This window comes from Macaca fascicularis, chromosome 3 (assembly GCF_037993035.2).
Source record: "Macaca fascicularis isolate 582-1 chromosome 3, T2T-MFA8v1.1".
NCBI classification, from domain to species: Eukaryota; Metazoa; Chordata; class Mammalia; order Primates; family Cercopithecidae; genus Macaca; species Macaca fascicularis.
The window spans coordinates 102,436,159-102,455,886 of record NC_088377.1 but is presented as its reverse complement, the minus strand read 5'-3'; the positions used below and the strand labels follow the sequence as shown (position 1 = coordinate 102,455,886).

The 19,728-nt window shown below is 36.3% G+C and overlaps 2 protein-coding genes across 26 annotated transcripts in view; one reads left to right on the top strand and one right to left on the bottom strand.

Moving 5' to 3' along the window:
- The window catches only part of TAX1BP1 (Tax1 binding protein 1), a 91,299-nt gene extending 76,416 nt beyond the window's left edge, over positions 1-14,883 (top strand). For 4 of the 22 annotated variants that reach the window (XM_065541015.2, XM_065541013.2, XM_005549916.5 and 1 more), the window contains 4 exons: positions 1,452-1,497; positions 1,993-2,141; positions 13,155-13,237; positions 13,835-14,883. In XM_065541015.2, coding sequence (XP_065397087.1) covers positions 1,452-1,497; positions 1,993-2,141; positions 13,155-13,237; positions 13,835-14,036 — 480 coding nt within the window. In that variant the 3' untranslated portion in view covers positions 14,037-14,883. Of the gene's footprint in view, positions 1-1,451; positions 1,624-1,992; positions 2,163-13,154; positions 13,238-13,834 lie in introns of all 22 variants that reach the window. The other 18 variants (XM_074035311.1, XM_074035309.1, XM_065541014.2 and 15 more) reach the window with 5 other exon arrangements.
- Positions 14,884-15,764: 881 nt separating this feature from the next.
- JAZF1 (JAZF zinc finger 1) overlaps positions 15,765-19,728 on the bottom strand; it is a 349,506-nt gene continuing 345,542 nt past the window's right edge. For all 4 annotated transcript variants that reach the window (XM_074035312.1, XM_045387629.2, XM_065541016.2 and 1 more), the window contains one exon: positions 15,765-18,158. In XM_074035312.1, coding sequence (XP_073891413.1) covers positions 17,982-18,158 — 177 coding nt within the window. In that variant the 3' untranslated portion in view covers positions 15,765-17,981. The remainder of the gene's footprint in view (positions 18,159-19,728) is intronic.

The following is a 19,728-nucleotide window of genomic DNA, read 5'->3' as shown; positions in this document are numbered from 1 at the left end:
ACGGGATTTTACCATGTTAGCCAGGATGGTCTCTATCTCCTAACCTTGTGATCCACCTGCCTCGGGCTCCCAGAGTGCTGGGATTACAGGCATGAGCCACTGTGCCCGGCCATTTTCCTAGTTTTTATAGATTTTTTGGGATATTTCACATTCATCCTCATACCATTGTGAATAAAGATTGTTTTACTTCTTCCTTTCCAATCTACCTTAATTTTGCCTTGATCCACTGGCTATTTTGAATGGAAGTGTTGAGAGCAGACATCATTGCCTTATTATTATTGGATCTCATTATGATCTTCAGTAGAATCATTTAGTTTTTCACCATTAAGGGTCACAGTAGGTTTTTTTTAGGTGCCTTTTACGAGGTTAAAAAAGTTCCTTTTTATTCTTTAGTTTCTGAGATTTAAAAAAAATCATGAATGACTTGGATTTTGTAAAATATTTCTTCTGCATCAATTGAAATTATCATATTTCTTTTTCTCCTTTATTAAAAGGTAAATTACATTTATTGATTTTGGATGTTGAACTGCATTTGGTTTTTGGATGCTAAAGTGACTTTTTTGGTGATAAAGGCCATTTGATCAGGTTTTATTTTTTAATATTGGGTTTGACTTGCTATAAGCTAAGGCTTTTGGATCAATATTTATGAGGGATAAGGTCTCTAGTTTTTTTTGTGAAATCCTTGTTTTTGGTATAAGAATAATACTGGCTCTGTAAAACAAGTTAGGAAATGTTTCTTTGTATTTTGAAAGAGTTTATACAGGACATACTTTTATAAAAAAAATCTTAAATGATAGAATTCACATTTTTCTTTTTTTAAGGAGACTTTTTGGCCAGGCACGATGGCTCATGCCTGTAATCCCAGCACTTTGGGAGGCCAAAGTGGGTGGATCACGAGGTCAGGAGTTCAAGACCAGCCTGACCAACATGGTGAAACCCCATCTCTACTGAAAATACAAAAATTAGCCAGGCATGGTGGTGCGCACCTGTAATCCCAGCTACTCAGGAGGCTGAGGCAGGAGAATCGCTTGAACCCAGGAGGCAGAGGTTGGAGTGAGCCAAGATTACGCCATTGCACCCCAGCCTGGGCAAAACTGTGTCTCAAAAAAAAAAAAAAAAAAAAAAAAAAAAAAGAAGACTTTTTATTCATAGCTAAGTTGTAAGAGATTCACAGTTTACCCTAAATTAACTTAGTGAGAATGATGTACTTTTCTTGGCACAAATAAATTTGAAAATACATTGGCTTTATCCTGCTTTCTGATTTTGTTATATGTGGAGGATACATTTATGAGAAGTTGAGAGCCAGCTTTTCTAACTGTATTTCCAATTGCATTCCAACTTCATAATAGGAAATAATTTTATTGTTATATTTTGACTAAATGTTTAATAGTACTGTACTTATGAAATATTTTATTGCTTTGCTTATTCATCTTTGTTTTTGTTAATTTTAGGAACTTAAAAGGAGTCTAGAAAATCAAGCAGAAAGGAAAATGGAAGGTCAGAATTTCCAGAGTCCTCAATGTCTCAACACATGCTCAGAGCAAAATGGTTATGTTCTAACACTATCAAATGCACAACCAGTTCTGCAATATGGTAATCCTTATGCATCTCAGGAAACAAGAGGTTATTACAGTATTTTTGGTTTGGGGTTAGCTGCATCTGGAGATTTTTTTATGGTTTATATTTTCATAGATTAGCAAACTGCTGGTATAATCAACTCTAATACAAACATTATTTTATTTTTATAATTAGCAGTTTTAATATTTAACAGTGTAACTGGCCTCATCTATAAGTGATGCACCATGAGATGAGTAGTTTTTTTGCTTATTACATATAGTTCACAATTTAAAAAATCACCTGGGTTAAAAATAAAAACATCTATTTTTTTCATGTACCAAAGTGGTTCTTTATATACTGTTCATCATATCTATACATACAGATGTTAATTTTAGTAACCGGTTTCACTGTACCCTTCCAAAAATTTTATTACAGATGGAGCAGATGGTGCTTTTTACCCAGATGAAATACAAAGGCCACCTGTGAGAGTCCCTGCTTGGGGACTAGAAGACAATGTTGTCTGCAGCCAGCCTGCTCGAAACCTTAGTCGACCTGATGGCTTAGAGGACCCTGAGGATAGCAAAGTAATTTTGAATTTTCATTGTGTGAGCCTGTCCCTTTTTTATTTTTTAGCTTATGTAGAGAGTTAAGGGTATGTGTGCATATGTGTATCTTTGTGTGTGCATGTGTGTGTGTGGAAGGAGAGTGTGTACTTGTGCCTGCACACAATTGTCTACTTGATTTTTGGAAAAACCTGCTTGTATTTAAATTAGAAAAAAATCTACCAGTATGCTTCAGACTTATACTTTAGGAGTTATATACTAAAGTAAAAGATTAAGTTTAGGGAATAATCTCAGAATATTGTAGTTATCAGATAGTTTAATCTTAAACATCACTAAGTAACTTACTGTATTCTTTTGATTATAGATGTACTAGGCTTGAAGCAGCAAAGTGTTAATGGCAATATTATGTTTCCTTACAGCAGCTCTTTTTGGATAATAGGTTCTTTTCTTCATAGAAGCTCTTTTTGGATTTCCTGTGCATTAAGATGAATTTAAAAGAAATGCTTTATCGTGCTCTTTGCAAGTACAGTGGTATCATGACCTGTTTCTTATTTAATCTAGTTTGCTGCATTTAATTGCTATTAACCTTTGCAGAAACTGATCAGTGTTCAGACAGGCATGATTTTAGCCCTAGTGCTCAACACCCATAATGGAGAAAAATGTATTTCTCCCTCCTGCCTTTTGGCCTCCTATGTCCATTACTGGGAATAATTAGGAAAACTGTCAGAACTTTTGTAGCCTATTTAAGGTCTAGAGTATCATCTTACTGCTTTTTCACACCTTTACCTCACATTTTGCATATTTAATCTGATCATTCTTGGCACAGATGTTACATGTGACAAGACTTTCTCTTCTGTAGTCATCTGCTTCAGTTTAATTAGCAGAATGTTCTTTCTGATCTGTGTGCTTTGCCCTCCTGCAAACCCATGAGAAGCAGTGTTAGAGTCTTGTGCTCATTTGCTGACATGCTTAGATTTGGTAATGAGATGGAGGACTTTTAATATGCACACTTTGAGTAACTTTATTTTGCAGTCAGAAGATTTTTCACATTAGAAAGTAATTCTTATGTATATTCAGAATTTAAAAAAATTATTGTCATTACAACAATAAAAAATCACTTGCAAATGAAGTGTTTTAGTAAGTAAGTTTAGTAAGAATATGGAAAGCAAATTTGAGTTAATCTGTTCTTTCTTTCTGTTTCTCTGCCCTGGGAGTGATTAATAGCCACAGGCCCCAGCACTTTTGAGTCAGGGTTGAGGTGACGTACCTACTCTTTCAGCCTACCCTGGTGCCTACACCTGCCATGTCTCCTCTCTTCTGCACCAGAAACTGTGGTCAATTGTCAGATCAAAAACCTTTTGTGGCTCCCATTTACCTAACTTTAACATCATAATTATGACAGCAGCAAACATTTCTATACCCCTCTTTGCCATTAATGCTGAGCTCTTTAGATAGAGTCACTTATTGGTTCTTCATAGCAGTTCTTCATAGCAGTCCTGTCACAACTTTATAATGGAGGAAACCGAGAGACAGATTAAATAGCTTGCCCCAAATCACATAGCTGCTGTAGGTAGAGACAGGATTGAACCTCATGAGATTGGCTATAAAAGCTGTGGTCTTAGCTACCTGTCAAATGGACTAAACCAGAGGTTTTCCTACTTTCTTAGTTCATGGCACCCTTAGCATGTCAGTAATTTTTTTTTCACAGTAACTCCTACACCAAAAGAAGGACAGTAAGTCCTCACTTAATGTCATATATAAGTTACTGGAAATTGTGACTTTAAACCAAATGATGTATAACAAAACTAGTTTTTCCCTCATCAGCGTTTTAATGAACCGACAAAAGAAATGATGTTACTTCTTTCAACCTGCTGTAAGTCCTTCATTTAAAGTTGCAGTTCCTAAGAACTGCTCTATGATGTTAAGTAAGGACTTACTGACAGTTAAGTATTTGTCTTCTAACAAATTTAGTGACTATTAAAAAAAAAACTACACCTAAATTGAAAGAAAATTAATGTGTTTATTTCATTCCTAAATAAGTAGTTACTAATGGGATGTGTGTGACTATTGGCCACTATACAACTCCTCAAGCCTTAGAATCAGATTGGACAAGCCACCTTCATTTCCTGTTTCTCACTGATTTTCACAATGTGGCACTTACTTTATATCACAGCAGCTGCCAAAACCAGCATCTCAAAGATAAGATGACATTGAAAGGAATGGGTAGCACTATTCAAAGTTGAATCTGTGAGCCGTCTCCAACGATTGTAGTTGTTCACGTGGTATATGACAAATCCACATGCTCCTCAACTTACAATGGTGTTACATCCTGATAAACCCATCATAAGTTGAATATGTGTTTTCGACTTGAAGGATATTTTCAGCTTACAGTGGGTTCATCGGAACGTAACTCCATCATAAGTTGAGGAACGTACTGAATGTGTATTGCTTTTGTGCCATCTTAAAGTTCAAAAATTGTAAGTCTAGCCATTGTGTGTTGGAGGCCAACTCTAATGAGTATTCTGTGTACTTCTGCATATATAATATCTTTAGAAAATTTAAATTATCCCACAGTAATCCTCGGAATTTACTGTGGTGCCCTAGGTACTTTCATACCTCATTTTGGGAACTATGGGTGTAAATCGTTGCTTCTCAGAAAAGTGGTTTGTATTGGAAATACAGAATCTCCTGCCCCACTCCAGCCCTACTGAGAATCAGACGGCATTTAACAAAATCTTTAGGCGATCATATGATTTTTAACATTTGGGATACACTATTTTAAAACTTCCTAACCCTAATCGTTCAAGGCCAGATTATTTTCTCTTCCCTTAATTCATATCTTACTTTCTAGTTGTGTTCTTGCATTTCTTAGTGTTTCTCTTCTACTTTCATTCCTTTCTCCTCTGTCTCTTAAAGATGAAAGCCCACACATTCTATTAATATGTGGCTTATTTGAAACTTTCCACATGAGCCCTTCACTGTGAACCCCTAAACTGAAGACATTTTTTGTTGATAGACAGTTTTTTCTTTTTTCTGGTGAGTTGTAGCTTTTATTCTCAGAAGGGTCTGTGATTCCAAAATGATTGAGAACCAGTGCTTGAGAGAGTCAAGGCCTGTTTCCCATTTATCATGATGCACTGTTTGAGTTTTTGCCTTTCTCAAATTTGCCATTTTTCGTGTATTATCTTACGTTTTAAATTTAATTTTAATGTGTTTTCTGTTCGCAAAAATAGTGTGTGGTTACAGTCAATTTCATCTTTATCAAGAGTGCCAAGACAGTTCAAGAGGAAAAGAATAGTGTTTGCAACAAATGGTACTGGGAAAATTGTATATCCAGTTCGATGAAAGAGTGAAATTAGACCCTTGACTCATATCCTGTGCAGAAATTAACTCAAAATTGGATTTTAAATGTAAGAGCTAAACTACAAAACTCAAAACATATAGATAAATCTTTATAACTTGGATTAGGCAGTAGTTTCTTAGATATGACACCAACAGCATAAGCAACAAAGAAAAAATAGATATAGGTTGACTATCCCTTATCCAAAATGCTTGGGACCAGAAATATTTCAAATTTCAGATTTTTTCAGATTTTGGAATATTTGCATTATATTTACCAGTTGAGCACTTCTAATCTGAAAATCCAAAGTCCACAGTGCTTCAGTGAGCATTTCCTTTAAGTGTCATCTCAGTGCTTAAAAAGTTTTAGATTTTGGAGCATTTTGCTCTTCAGATTTTTGGACTAAAGATATTCAGCCTGTAATTGAATATGTCATCAAAAGGATTAAATGAATCTTTGCTGTTCCATTTAAAATTTTTTACACACAGTTATTTCCAACAGATAATATATAGCAGGTTGGCATCTCGTAATGCTGAATATTCCCTTTTCTATACCATATTAGTATAATACCTTTTATATAGTAGAGGCTTTTTAAATGTTATTAATGAATTTAGTTTAAAGAAATGTGTTTGTTCCATTTTTGCCTATTAAACTATTTAAAATTCAGGCCATCTTAGAAAAGTAATTGTTGGGCTGGACATGGTTGCTCACGCCTGTAATGCCAGCACTTTGGGAGGTCTAGGCAGGCAGATCACTTGAGGCCAGGAGTTTGAGACCAGCCTGGCCACATGGCAAAACCCCATCTCTACTAAAAATACAAAAAAAAATTTAGCTGGGCATGGTGGCACATGCCAGTAATCCCAGCTGCTTGGGAGGCTGAGGCATGAGAATTGTTTGTATCTGAGAGACAGAGTTTGAAGTGAGCCAAGATTGTGCCACTACACTCCAGCCTGGACAACAGAGCAAGACTCTGTCTCAAAAAAAAAAGAAAAATAGTTAATTTTTTGTGGTAGCTTTATTGAGATATAATTTACATATTGTACAATTAGCCATTTAAAGTATACAATTTAGTGGTTTTTAATATATTCACAGAGTTGTGTAACCATCACCATATTCAATTTTAGAACATTTTGCTCTTTACCAAAAGAAACCCTGTACCTTGTAGCAGTTAACCTCTTCCCATTTATTCCCACCAGCCCAGGAAACCCTCAGTCCACTTTGTTTCTCTATAGATTTGTCTGTTCTGCACAGTCATATAAGTCAAATCATAAAATTGTTATCTTTTGTGACTGGTTTCTTTCACTTAGTATGTTTTCAAAGTTACCCATGTTTTAGCATGCATCCATGTTCAACATGAAGAATGGGTTTTCTTGTTTGTTGGTTTGGATGTATAGATTGAGCGTCCAAAACCCGAAACTGAGTGCTGACATGATACTCAAAGGAAATGCTTACTGGAGCATTTTGGATTTTCAAATTTGGGATGCTCAGCTGGCAAGCATAATGAAGTATTACAAAATCTGAGAAAGTCTGAAATCTGAAACACTTCTGGTCCCAAGCATTTTGGGTAAGGGAGACTCAACCTGTCCCACATTTTGTTTACCCATTCATCTGTTAGACATTTGGGTTATTTCACCTTTTGGTTATGGCATACATGCTTTTGTTTGTGTAACTTTTCACTTCTTTGGGGAAAGTGGAATTACTAGGTCAGTTCCACTAGTAGTTGCTGGAGTAGAAATGCTAGGAGTGGAACTGCTGGGTCATGTGGTAACACTTAGGTTTATCTAAACCTTTTGAAAAACTGCCCGATTGTTTTCCGCAGTAGCTGCATGACTCTACATTCCCGTCAGTAGTGTGTGAGCGTTCCACTTACTCCACATCCTCAGCCACACTTGTTACTGTCTTTGTGAAATGGTTCATCGTCATGATTTTGATTTGCATTTTCCTGGTGGTTAATGATGTTAAGCATCTTTCATGTGCTTGCTGGCCATTTGTATATCCTCTTTGGAAGAATATCTGTTCAAATCCTTCTGCCGTTTTCAAATTGGGCCCCTTATTAGAGAATATGGTTTGCAAATATGTCTCCGATTCTGTGGGTTGTCTTCACTTTTATGATGGTGCTGTTTGCAGCACAAAACTTTTTAGTTTTAGTGAAGCTGAATTTATGTTTATTTTGTTGCTTATACTTTTCTGTTATACCTAAGAAACCATTGTCTCCAAAGTTTTTAATTTACTCTTGTGTTTTCTTATAAGTGCTTTATAGTTTTAGCTCTTATATTTGGTTTTTGGTCTATTTTCAGTTAATTTTTGAATATGGAGCAAAGTAACTAAAGCTTTTGAAAACTAAAAGAGCTTTGCAAAATTATTTTTAATTTTTGAATATGGAGCAAAGTAAAACTTGAAAACTAATAGAGATTTGCAAAATTATTTTCTTTCTGATTTTAAATACTTTTAAATTAGATAAATGATATAGTTCAATGTTATTTCTTCATTGATTTATTACTAGAATTGAAGGTCTGACAAAGCATAAACAATAACATCTCATAAGAAGAGGAGGAATACTGACTAATATTGTATAGTAATACAAAGGTTTGAGGGGCAATTTAAATAAAAGTTTTAAATAAAAATTTTAAATAAAAGTTACCCAGAGTCATTGGGTACTCTCTTTTCCCTTATGTATTGATTTTGGTCTTAGCAAATATATAAATTTCTTAAAGTGTGAATGCTCTTGAACTAAAGTAATAATTACCAACTTAGTAAGAGTTTTGTTAAGTGGTAAAACTTTCTTCCTTGATATTCATTACTAATTCCTGAATGATAACTAAGTATTTCAATTAATAGTTCCTAGCAGAGGTAGAATTACAACACGGTTTGGGAAATGCTGAGTAGATAGAGTCCCACAGTCTGGATACTAATAATACAGATGATGTAACTCAGTCATTAACCCCTGAGTATGTATTCCCATAACTTGATTATGATAGATGGCATTTTTTTTTATTGTGGTAGAATAAATATAAAATTTGCCATCTTAGCCATTTTTAAGCATATAGTTCTGTAATGTTAACTACTGCTGTGCAGCCAATCTCTGGAAACTCTTCATCTTGCAAAACTGAACTCCTTACCCATTAAACAACAATTCCCATTCCCTCTTCCTCCAGCCCCTGAAAACCACCAATAATTTGAATTTGACTACTCTGGGTACCTTATGTAAGTGGAATCATACAGTATTTGTCTTTTTGCGAACGGCTTATTTCACTTAGCATAATGTCTTTCTTCAAGGTTCATCCATGTTGTACACATGTATCAGAATTTCATTCCTTTTGAATAAGGGTAAATAATATTCTACCCTATGGATATATGCCACGTTTTGTTTATCTGTGCCTATATCAATAGAAATTTGGGTTGTTTGTACCTTTTGACTATTGTGAATAACGCTGCTGTGAACATGGGTTCGTGATTGAACATATCTGTTCAAGTCCTTGCTTTTAGTTCTTTTGGGCATATACTCTGATGTAGAATTGCTGGATAATATGGTAATTTTATTTTTAATTTTTTGAGGAACTACCATGTATGATCATGATTGTATTTTGAAGTTAGTGTGATCTAACCCTAGTTTATTTTCCAACAGGTTGTAACCCCCTTTACATCAGGCCAGGCAGGTGACTCATGCCTGTAATCTCATCACTTTTGGGGAGGTCAAGGTGGGAGGATTGCTTGAGCCCAGGAGTTTGAAACCAGCCTGGTTAACATAATGAGATCCTGTCTCTTAAAAAAATATGCCGAGTGTGGTGGTACACGCTGGTAGTCCTAGCTACCTGGGAGGCTGAGATGGGAGGATTGCTGGAGTCCAGAAGGTCGTGGCTGCAGTGATCCATGACTGTGCCACTGCACTCCAGTCTGGGTGACAGAGCAAGACCTTGTCTCAAAAGAAAAAAAAATTACTATTAAATGTCCAAGGTGGTCACATGCTTTTAATAAGAAAACAAGAATGTTTTTGTACAGAGTATATCCTGAGCAGATAATGAGAAGTTTTTGGGTTTCAGATTGAGCATCAGTTTATCGTAGCTTGTTTCCTTTGCTTAAAAACCAGTTTGTAATGGAAAGAGTATTGTGCTGATGGGTGTAAAGGTAGATGAACACAATAGGGCGTTTAGATCTTTAAATGGATTAAAGTAATATTAATAAAAGTTTTCTGAAAAGGTTTTTCTTAAAATTTGGAATTGTTCATATATTTCAGTATGGTATTCTCAATAAAATTTGCTTACAAGATTATTTTAGTAGTTTAGCTAAAAGACTAGGTGGTGATATTTTAAAATGTGCTGTTAAACCCTTTGGGTTTGTAAGTTTCAGTGCTGAAACTGATAATTTAATAATTTGAGGTAGAAATATTTCTAAAACAGAATACATGATTCTCTGGCTTTCATTTAATATAACCTTGATGATCAAGGTTTATTTAAAAAATCAATGTTACATGGTGTCATATTCTTTTAAGATGCATAGTAAGGCTGTGTGATCTGTTACCAATAGTGAAATGCCTAACATTGGATATTTCGAGTTCTTGTCTTCCTTTTCTCTTTTTCTCAATAGCTTTTTTTTTTTTTCCCTAAACTGCCAGTCAGCCTGCTTATAATAGCTTCATTTCCCAATTAAAGTATTTTTAATCTACTATGGCTCTGAAACTAACCAGGCTTGTTGAGTAAAATAGAATAAATGTATTCTCGGCTGGGCGCGGTGGCTCAAGCCTATAATCCCAGCACTTTGGGAGGCCAAGACGGGCGGATCACGAGGTCAGGAGATCGAGACCATCCTGGCTAACACGGTGAAACCTCGTCTCTACTAAAAGATACAAAAAAAAAAAACCAAACTAGCTGGCCGTGGCAGCGGGCGCCTGTAGTCCCAGCTACTCCGGAGGCTGAGGCAGGAGAGTGGCGTAAACCCAGGAGGCGGAGCTTGCAGTGAGCTGAGATCCGGCCACAGCACTCCAGCCTGGGCGACAGAGCGAGACTCCGTCTCAAAAAAAAAAAAAAAGTATTCTCAGGTAAAGATTTCACTCATCATTTTGCCTGTCAATATCATGAGAAACGTTGTTATATGTATTGGCTTCTTAAGAGTGCTTACTGCATACTCTCTGATTTCAGCCTATGTTCTGAGTAGATGGTTCATGTTTTATTTCATGAGAACTTATTGTTTCTCATTATAACATGTAGAATTATACTCCTGAACCCCTCTCCCCTTTTATTAGGTAATAGGTAGTAGAAGATAACAGAATAATCGAGTTATCATTGCCAAATTATACGTGACTTAGAAAGTATAAATTACTTCTACTTTTTTTCCCCTCCAGGTATTTAATGAGCAGGGTTAACATGTCTGACAGGTTGTCTGAATCTGAAACCTTAGCTACAAACTCTACTGTTAGCTGATTCATGGAAGCAGTAAATTGGTGTAGGCTGTTAGCTATTATAAAACAGGAAAAGAAGGTTATGAGATTTTTGGTTCCATTACATTTTTGGCCTTTGGAAAATTGTGTTCTATCTTAAAATATTTGTCATTAAAAATTCTAAAAAATATATCAAGACCTGCCCCGTTTTATCTTTTCCCATTATTTTCTTCAACATTTCATAATTTTGGATTTTTGTTTTTCAAAGATGAGTGAGAAACTTTTGTTCCTTATCACTGATTTGTAGTTATTTAAGCATACTCAGTGTTTCAGAGATTGTTGCTGGGAGGCCTAAATCTGGGAGCTAGAGTAACCTGGCACAGAATCAGAATTCACTGTCAGCAGATTCAACTACTTTCTCATCTTCCTTCTTTGTATCTACAGACTTAAAAGCTATCTGGGGCCGGGCACGGTGGCTCACGCCTGTAATCCCAGCACTTTGGGAGGCCGAGGCAGGCGGATCACGAGGTCAGGAGATCGAGACCATCCTGGCTAACACAGTGAAACCCCGTCTCTACTAAAAAAAAAAAATGCGAAAAATTAGCCAGGCGTGGCGGCGGGCGCCTGTAGTCCCAGCTACTCAGGAGGCTGAGGCAGGAGAATGGCGTGAACCCGGGAGGCGGAGGTTGCAGTGAGCCGAGATCGCGCCACTGCACTCCAGCCTGGGCGACTGAGGGAGACTCCGTCTCAAAAAAAAAAAAAAAAAAACTATCTGGATTTTAGTTACTTGATTGAATTTTTGAAGTATATAAAGGATTCCTGTTTTATCTCCCAATTTAATCCCCCATTAGGTTATCTGTCCTGTTTTCCTTTTGCTCAGTTATATCCTATGGGACTCATAGATAAACAAAAGTATTTTTCCTCTTCTTTTACTTTTCAAGAGGGGAATATTGTCAGAAGGATAGTCAAGTACCAGAAATACTCATTTTGTCTTTTGTTTGTTCACTTTGCACTTCACACCATATATACTTTTTTGGTGCTCCTTCCCATAACAGACTTAACTGACCCATTAATAGCAGCTCTGGGGCAAGCATGCCTACCTAGTAACATAAAGACTTCATCAGGGCCGGCTACACTTGGGGATATGCTGTTAGTTCATGACATGGAGCAACTAACAGCTGTTGAGATATAAAAAGGAAATAGGCAATTTAGATGATGTGCCTTATTTTAGTGTTAAATGAGCCTGTGTGTTTGGCTGTTGATGTAGCACGTACAGATCTCTAAAAACTGACTGCTGGGATGCAGCCATGGGAATCCAAATCAGTGTTTTCTTTCTGATTAAAACTAGATGCACACATTTTTAGAAGTCTCACTTGACAACCTCTGAAATATTTAATTTTGGATTTTGTTCCTCTACAGCAGAGTTTTGAGGCTTGTAGTTGAGTGCATTGCTTTGCTTTAACATGTGTTAATCCAGTTGGATTTGCTGCTGTGTGTTCCCGAGAATATACATATACAAACTCACACATACTCTATTAGTTTTTCATTATGATTTCTGTATGTCATGCAATGGATGTATCTTGTCAAAGAGACTGTCTTTCTTGTAAATTAAGCTTACAGTTATTAAATGAGAACATTTGAGACAGTAATGCCGTCTGACAATATTGAAAGTAGGGCCGAGCGCGGTGGCTCATGCCTGAAATCCCGGCACTTTGAGAGACCGAGGAGGGCGGATCACTTGAGGCCAGGAGTTTGAGATAGCCTGGCCAACATGGTGAAACCCTGTCTCTACTAAAAAATTAGCTGGGCCTGGTGGTGCACACCTGTAATCCCAGCTACTCAGGAGGCTGAGGCATGAGAATTGCTTGAACCCAGGAGGCAGGGGTTGCAGTGAGCAGAGATCGTGCTACTGCACTCCAGCCTGGGTGACACAGTGACGACTCCATCTCAAAAAAAAAAAAAAAAAAAAAGTGGCCACCCAGTCTGCAGAAAGATAAAGTCAGTAAAAGTTACCTATGTATATAGGTTTGAAAAGGTCTACTGTTCTCAGCTTCATTTACACACACAGGTATGGTAAATGGTATGTCTCTATTCCTCTGAATACTGCTTTTTATTTCAAGAACACCACACTGTTAGTCCATAGTGAAATACTCTGCAGAGTTTCAAACATGTTTATTTGAAAGTCTAATTAAATGATAACAGAGAGAAAATTTCCTGAAGTGTAATCTTCTTTTATACAGTCAGTATGTGCTTGATTGAATTAAGGAATTTATATTTGGTTTTACTTTCCTTAAAAGTTCCAAAATTATTTTTCCCCTAGGAAGATGAGAATGTGCCTACTGCTCCTGATCCTCCAAGTCAACACTTACGTGGGCATGGGACAGGCTTTTGCTTTGATTCCAGGTAGATTTTTCTTTCCTTTGTATAATTTGGGTTAATTTAGGCCAGTGGTTCTCAAAGGTGGTCCTTGGGAACTCATTAGAAATGCACATATGTAGGGCCTGGCCTAGCTGAACCAGAAACACCAACACTGGGCATAGGCCCAGCAATCTGTGTTTTAACGTGTCCTCTGACTGATTCTGATGCATGCAATCATTTGAGAACCAGTGCCATAAAAACTTAGCTATTAAACCAAATGCACTGGTGGGAAGTTATGAGTTGTATTTATCCTTACAGTCTTACAAAAGGCATTTTCTGTTAAACGTGGAAGAATTCTTGGTACTAATAATTTCACATAATTGTGATTGGATTTGGAAGGTTTTAAGGGGAAAAGTTTTGTTAATCTAATTGTAAAACTAAATTTAGAGGCTCTATAAATGGGTTACACAATTGTCTACAGCAAGCATTTAGAAGCAGAGAAAGGTTTCTGGAGTAAAGACTTGTAGGTTGTTTAGTATGAATATCAGCTAACTAGATAAATGGAACCTTGTCATATACGGACAAGTTACTGTTGTTCTACATTTATTAGAAATATGTAATTTTTTCATTTTTCTCTTTAAGCTTTGATGTTCACAAGAAGTGTCCCCTCTGTGAGTTAATGTTTCCTCCCAACTACGATCAGAGCAAATTTGAAGAACATGTTGAAAGTCACTGGAAGGTGTGCCCGATGTGCAGCGAGCAGTTCCCTCCTGACTATGACCAGCAGGTGTTTGAAAGGCATGTGCAGACCCATTTTGATCAGAATGTTCTAAATTTTGACTAGTTACTTTTTATTATGAGTTAAGACAGTTTAGCGGTAAAAACAAACAAACAAAAAAAATCACCTAAAATAGACCACTGAGGAGACCATAGAGCGATTCCTTCATGCACCCTCTATTGCACTTTCTGACCAGGAGCTACTTTGAGTTCGGTGTTACTAGGATCAGGGTCAGTCTTTCGTTTATCAATAAATTTTAATCTGTTAATCTTACTTGCTTTAAAACAAAGTTCTTGTGTGTTATCTTTATTTATTCCCTAGTTTGCAGAATTGTCTGAATAAAGGATACAAGGATTATTTCAGTGTTACTGCACTGAAAAATGTGTATGTATTAGTGTGCTACATTATTTAGCAGAATATTCACAAGTTTCTGTTGACCTTGTTGATTGAGCATGACTACTAAATATTATGTAATAAAAAGCATTTATCATAACAGTCTTGTGAAGTAGTTCTTCAAATACAGAGAGTTCTATAATTTAGCCCATGAAATGATAGGTTTTTAATTTCCAGAAATAGAGCTGCATGTAGAATGAGATCACATGCTTTTTATATGTGAAATGTTGGTTTTAGCAATTAACAGAAGGCATATTTTGCTAATTTTATGACAAAATTTTAGAATAACCTGAATGATTATTTTTAAACTATCTTAAAGTTGTATGTATATATCTAATGGGAAAATGGAACAAGAGATGTCAATATTGTTTTCCTATTAAATGATCTCATAACAGGGGTGTTTGTGGCATAAAATCACAGAATATATATCAGTATCTTTTTTACATTTTCCTGATGAGAATATAAATTTGAAATATTCTCAGTAAGTGATTAAAAGTACAATGCATAAACCCAAATCAAAGTAATGTGTTTCTTCAGTTATGTCTCTGCTGTATAGAACTCTCACTAACATTAAAGAACGAGGACACATTTTCCAAGATCTATAATTTCATTGTTGTCACATTTATTTGTGAGTTTTTCATTAATCTAGCATCTTGAACATCTTTTTTTTGGTTTGGGCCTTTAAAATTCTTCTGAACTGTATTCCCTTTCCCTTTTATAATGTGCATGTGAATAATTTAAAGTACCAGCTTTTGATTTTGCTGCTTTTGTAGTTATCAAAATAGTTTACATTTGTTCTGAGCAAACTAAGCTATTGAAGATGTTAATGTAATATTTAGACTTGGGGGCATTTTGGGTTGCTATATGTGAACTGCAGCATATGTCACTTGTATTTGTTTGTGGAAGCAGAGTTTGTATATTGTTAGAATCCTTTAAAAAGTTTGAGTCTAGGGCAAACCAGTATTAGGCATTCGTATGCCAGCTGTTAGGACACAGCAGTCCTAGGAAGCAACAGCTTTGGAGACTCCAAGTTTCAGCTTCCTGACAGGTTATATGACGAGCAGAATATACTTAGGTAAAATATGTTCAACAATGGGAGCATTTTTGTTGCAGTTAATAATTATGGACCATGTTAATCCAAAAGTATCCTTTGAATATTACAGTAGTAGATGCTGTTGATCTTACTGGCCTAGAACTTATTTTAAAATAGTTTAAATCCAAGCTTGTTATTGATAGAAAAGTAATACAGGCTAATCTAAGCAAAAAATGTAAGGGAATAAAGTCTACGTGCATCAGCTGAACAGCCTTAGAATGAGGAACTGAATGGATATATTTATTAATTTCCATGGTAAACTTGATACTGGTTTTCATAATAGATACTAAGGGAAATAAAGAGCCATATTTATTTTTGGGTCAGAGGCAGTTTATTTTCAATGTGATTTCATTTACATTTATAAGCAGCTTTTCTTGACAGGAATTTTGATTAAATTGCCTTCAGTTCTAAAACAAACCTCTGTTGCTTTCAGACTTAATGTGCTCTGTCCCCAACAAAACATATGAAAATATAATTTAAAGCACAGTTTTCACAGACACAGTACAATACATTCACTATACACAGTATAACAAAATATTCCCATCCTTACCTGTTTAGTAATACTGTCACAATGAATAAGTAAATAGAAATTGGAATTTATCATTGAAAGAAATGTAACATGCACAATGACTATTTTATGACTGTTTAGCTGTTGAACTACTGATCCAGCCTGCAGTTTCTTGCACTAGAAGGAGCGAAGCTAAATAATAATTGCTGGCCTAAAAATTTTTTTTTTGGTCGATTGTAGGTAGATATGAAATAGCCAAGTGGGGCCTTCTTATGCACCAACTAGTTGCGTCTCATATCTGGATCACCCTTTTAAACATAGGATAACACTGTATATGCAGGACCAAGGCCATACTTCAGATCTGAGGAAATTTTTAGAGGGCAGTGTATTTATAAATACTTTAAAATCCCTCATTATGAGAGATTCAGAACTTAATGAATACAGAGGTTTACTCATCTGGCTAACAGAATTGTCATCCTTTCAAAATGTTTGAAAATTGAGGAGGGACCCCTGCTTCCCAGCTATATGTTACGTAAGACTTTTCATCAAATGGGAACATGGGAAGAAACTTTTTAATAAGCAATTTGAGTTTGTTTTATGGGCAGTTAGCTATCTTGAAGCATTTTTTATTGCATAATTAGGCAACTGGTAAACTCTCATGTTTAAGGAATAGCACTTGGGAGAAAAGAACACTCAAGGCATGATGGTACTGTCGGTGAGGAAAAACTTCAGGAATGGTCCAGGTGTACGTTACTCTAACGGGTCAGATTAGTCACGCTTTTCTTTGACCACCTGCTGCAAGAAGCACTTAATTGTCAATAAGGCTCATTTTCATATTTCAGCAAAGTGTTTTATAAAGCTAAACAGACATTTCCAATGAGAACGCAGACCTCTCTACAATGTGATGAGAAAAGTGCCTTTTAAAAATAAGTCAAAAATGAGCATGAAGAGGAGGCAACAGGGGTCTTAACAAAAATGTTCCTCTTTGAAACGTGCTTAGAATTTTAGTTCTGATTTGCAACCCACAGGTTTGGTAGGGCAGTGGTTGCAAGAATTGGCAACACATAAACATTAAATTGTTGGCAATAGAGAACTACAAAGTGCTTTAAAACTTCATCTGAAGATGAAGATATAACTAAATTTCACACACACAAAATTTGCACTTAAGTATTTCAAAGTGTTTCCTAACAGATTTCAGGGAAAAGTATTTCACTAAGTGGGTATCTTGGTCCGCAGATATCAATAGGCATAAATTGAATCCCTTGTATCCAGCAGGCACTCAATGAATGTGTATTAAATGAATGAATGAACTGAATAGACTATTTTGTACAAAATGCCATTTATAACACTAAAATGACTAGTAAGTCAGATGGCAAGATTTTCAGCTTTTTAAAGGGCAAAAGGATTTGCAAGATAATATAAAACACAGAAAGCACACCTTTTATGTATGTTATTTAAATATGAAAATATTTTTAGCATATTATGTTAAACATTCTTTCTTATTTATATTTCCATTACCTAAAGTCTTTCTACTCACAAATACTAACTCCATTATGTAAGGCATGGTAACCAGTTTGATAATGAAGGTATTATTTTGGTTTTGAACATATGTGAGTTGATGTGTTGAAAACTTCAATCACATTACAATCTTGAAAAAACATCTCAGTGCCAGCCCCTCCTCCCCCCAGTTGATACCACTGCAATACAATTCTACAATATGCAACATGCCCTCAATTTTATTTTGTTTTGGGGGAAATGTGCTGAAGAACCTAGAGCTTGTTTTGTTTAGCACCTTATATCAAAGTAATGAAAATGGGTATGATGATTACATGTGCAAATGTACAAAATCATTAACTCTACAAAGATACATCATTCCAAAATTACAGAAAAAATTTAAAGCATGCATTTAATTCTTTTTCTTTAAAGGGTTGCTGAATGCTTCCCCTGAAAAAAGGTGGCTGTTTTCAAAATCAGCAACTGCTGGTGAGGATTTCTTGGCACAGTTATGACCAGCATGTTATTGCTGCATCTTCCTGATGATCTCAGCCGACACCGGGGGATGGAAATTGATTGTGTGGTGCCGCAGGCCCTGAGCTGTCTTGTAACTCTTCCCACAGCGACATTTGAATGGTTTGCGGACACGAATCTGTGTTCTGTGACCATTCTTAGCGTGATATTTTATGCCATTCACATTCTGTGGAGAAGACGAAAATATTGCTTATTAGATGGATTCACAGAATGCCTGTCAAACTTGGGAAACCTCAGTTTGGGTCTGGACTGCAGTTCCTGGATGGCAGCTGTTTAGAGTGTAGTCTTTTGCAAGGACTCCAGTTGGGACCCTTAGGGACATTCTGGTGTGTCAATCATGGGCTGTACGGATGGCCACACACGCAGCTGACTCCAAATTTCAGATGTGCCTCAATTACTCTGAAAATGAAATTACTGATTTCTTCCAATTTTATATAAAATATATATTTAGGACTTAGACTGTATAAAGAAAATCCTCTGAATCTTTTCCACTCTAAATAAACAGTGAACAATCCTATACAAATGTCTTCAGCATGTCCAACAAAATATCTTTCTAAAGAAAAAAAACATTAGGGCACATCTCAAAAGTTTGACGTATAGAAATTTTTGATTTGAAAACTCAATTTACATCTTGCTTCTAGACAACTGTGTTAACAGTTCCCTACCATGCCTTAACCAGAGTTTTTGTCAATGTTCTGCTCGGCCCTAAGCCAGTATCTCTGATGCCACTGTGGGAGCTACTTGTTGCCCAAATCGTGTTGCCCCACTGTACAACTGTATATGTTTAATAAGCACCTGTGGTCAGACTGGGCCTTACCTTAAGTATTACATTCCAAACATACAATGAACTTTAAAAATTTAAGGTTATTTATATAATGTTAGTCACTAAGATTGGACTTCTTAGCATCTGGATACTAAAGTTATCAAAATGCTTTCTGAATTTCTATTAATCGGTTTTGCTAGCTCACCAGCATATTCTATGTAAGACTCCATTCTTAGAGTCACTCTCTAGTTTTAACAACCAGTAATCCTCATCCCAATTAAATGGTGAGGAGATAGGCTCAAGGGTAGTAAGTAACTGGTGGAAGATTTAAGAAGGGATGGCAGAGGTGTGGTATTTGAGCATAGGTCTTAATTTCCAAGTTAGCAATTGCCAGATTAGAGAGTAAGGGAACACAGAAGACAGCCTAAAACAAAAAGCACAGATTTGAGGAGAGTAAGCTGTTTCCTAAAATACTACCTAAATCCAGTCCTGCTAGGCCCAGTCCCTTGCCCAGCTAAAGGATTCCAACACAATACTGTTCTCACTCTTCATGGGATGCCTTTAAAGAGCTCCCAGAAAACAGCTTCCTGCTGTCGTCTCATGAATATCTAGCACAGTGCCTGGCACATTGTAGATGCTCAGTAAGTCTCTGTGAGTGAATGAAGTTACAACAGCACTTCCCAAGTTCATGCCTCACTAGTAATGGAAGAAGGGTTGCTACTAAATATAAATATAAATGTTTGGTGGTTATTACTACCACATTAGAGATGTGCAATGCACGTTAATGTTTTTAAAAAGTCCTTGGAAGAGAACTCTGCTGGACTTTGTTGAACCCAGGGGTGCCAAGTAGCATTTGGCTCAGAGTCTGAAGGTTGTCCAGTGATTTGAAGCAGGACAAACAGTCTGCTCTGAACACCTGGCTCCAGGCCTTCTGTACCTTGTCTCCAGCCTTGTCCTTCCAGCATCAATCCTT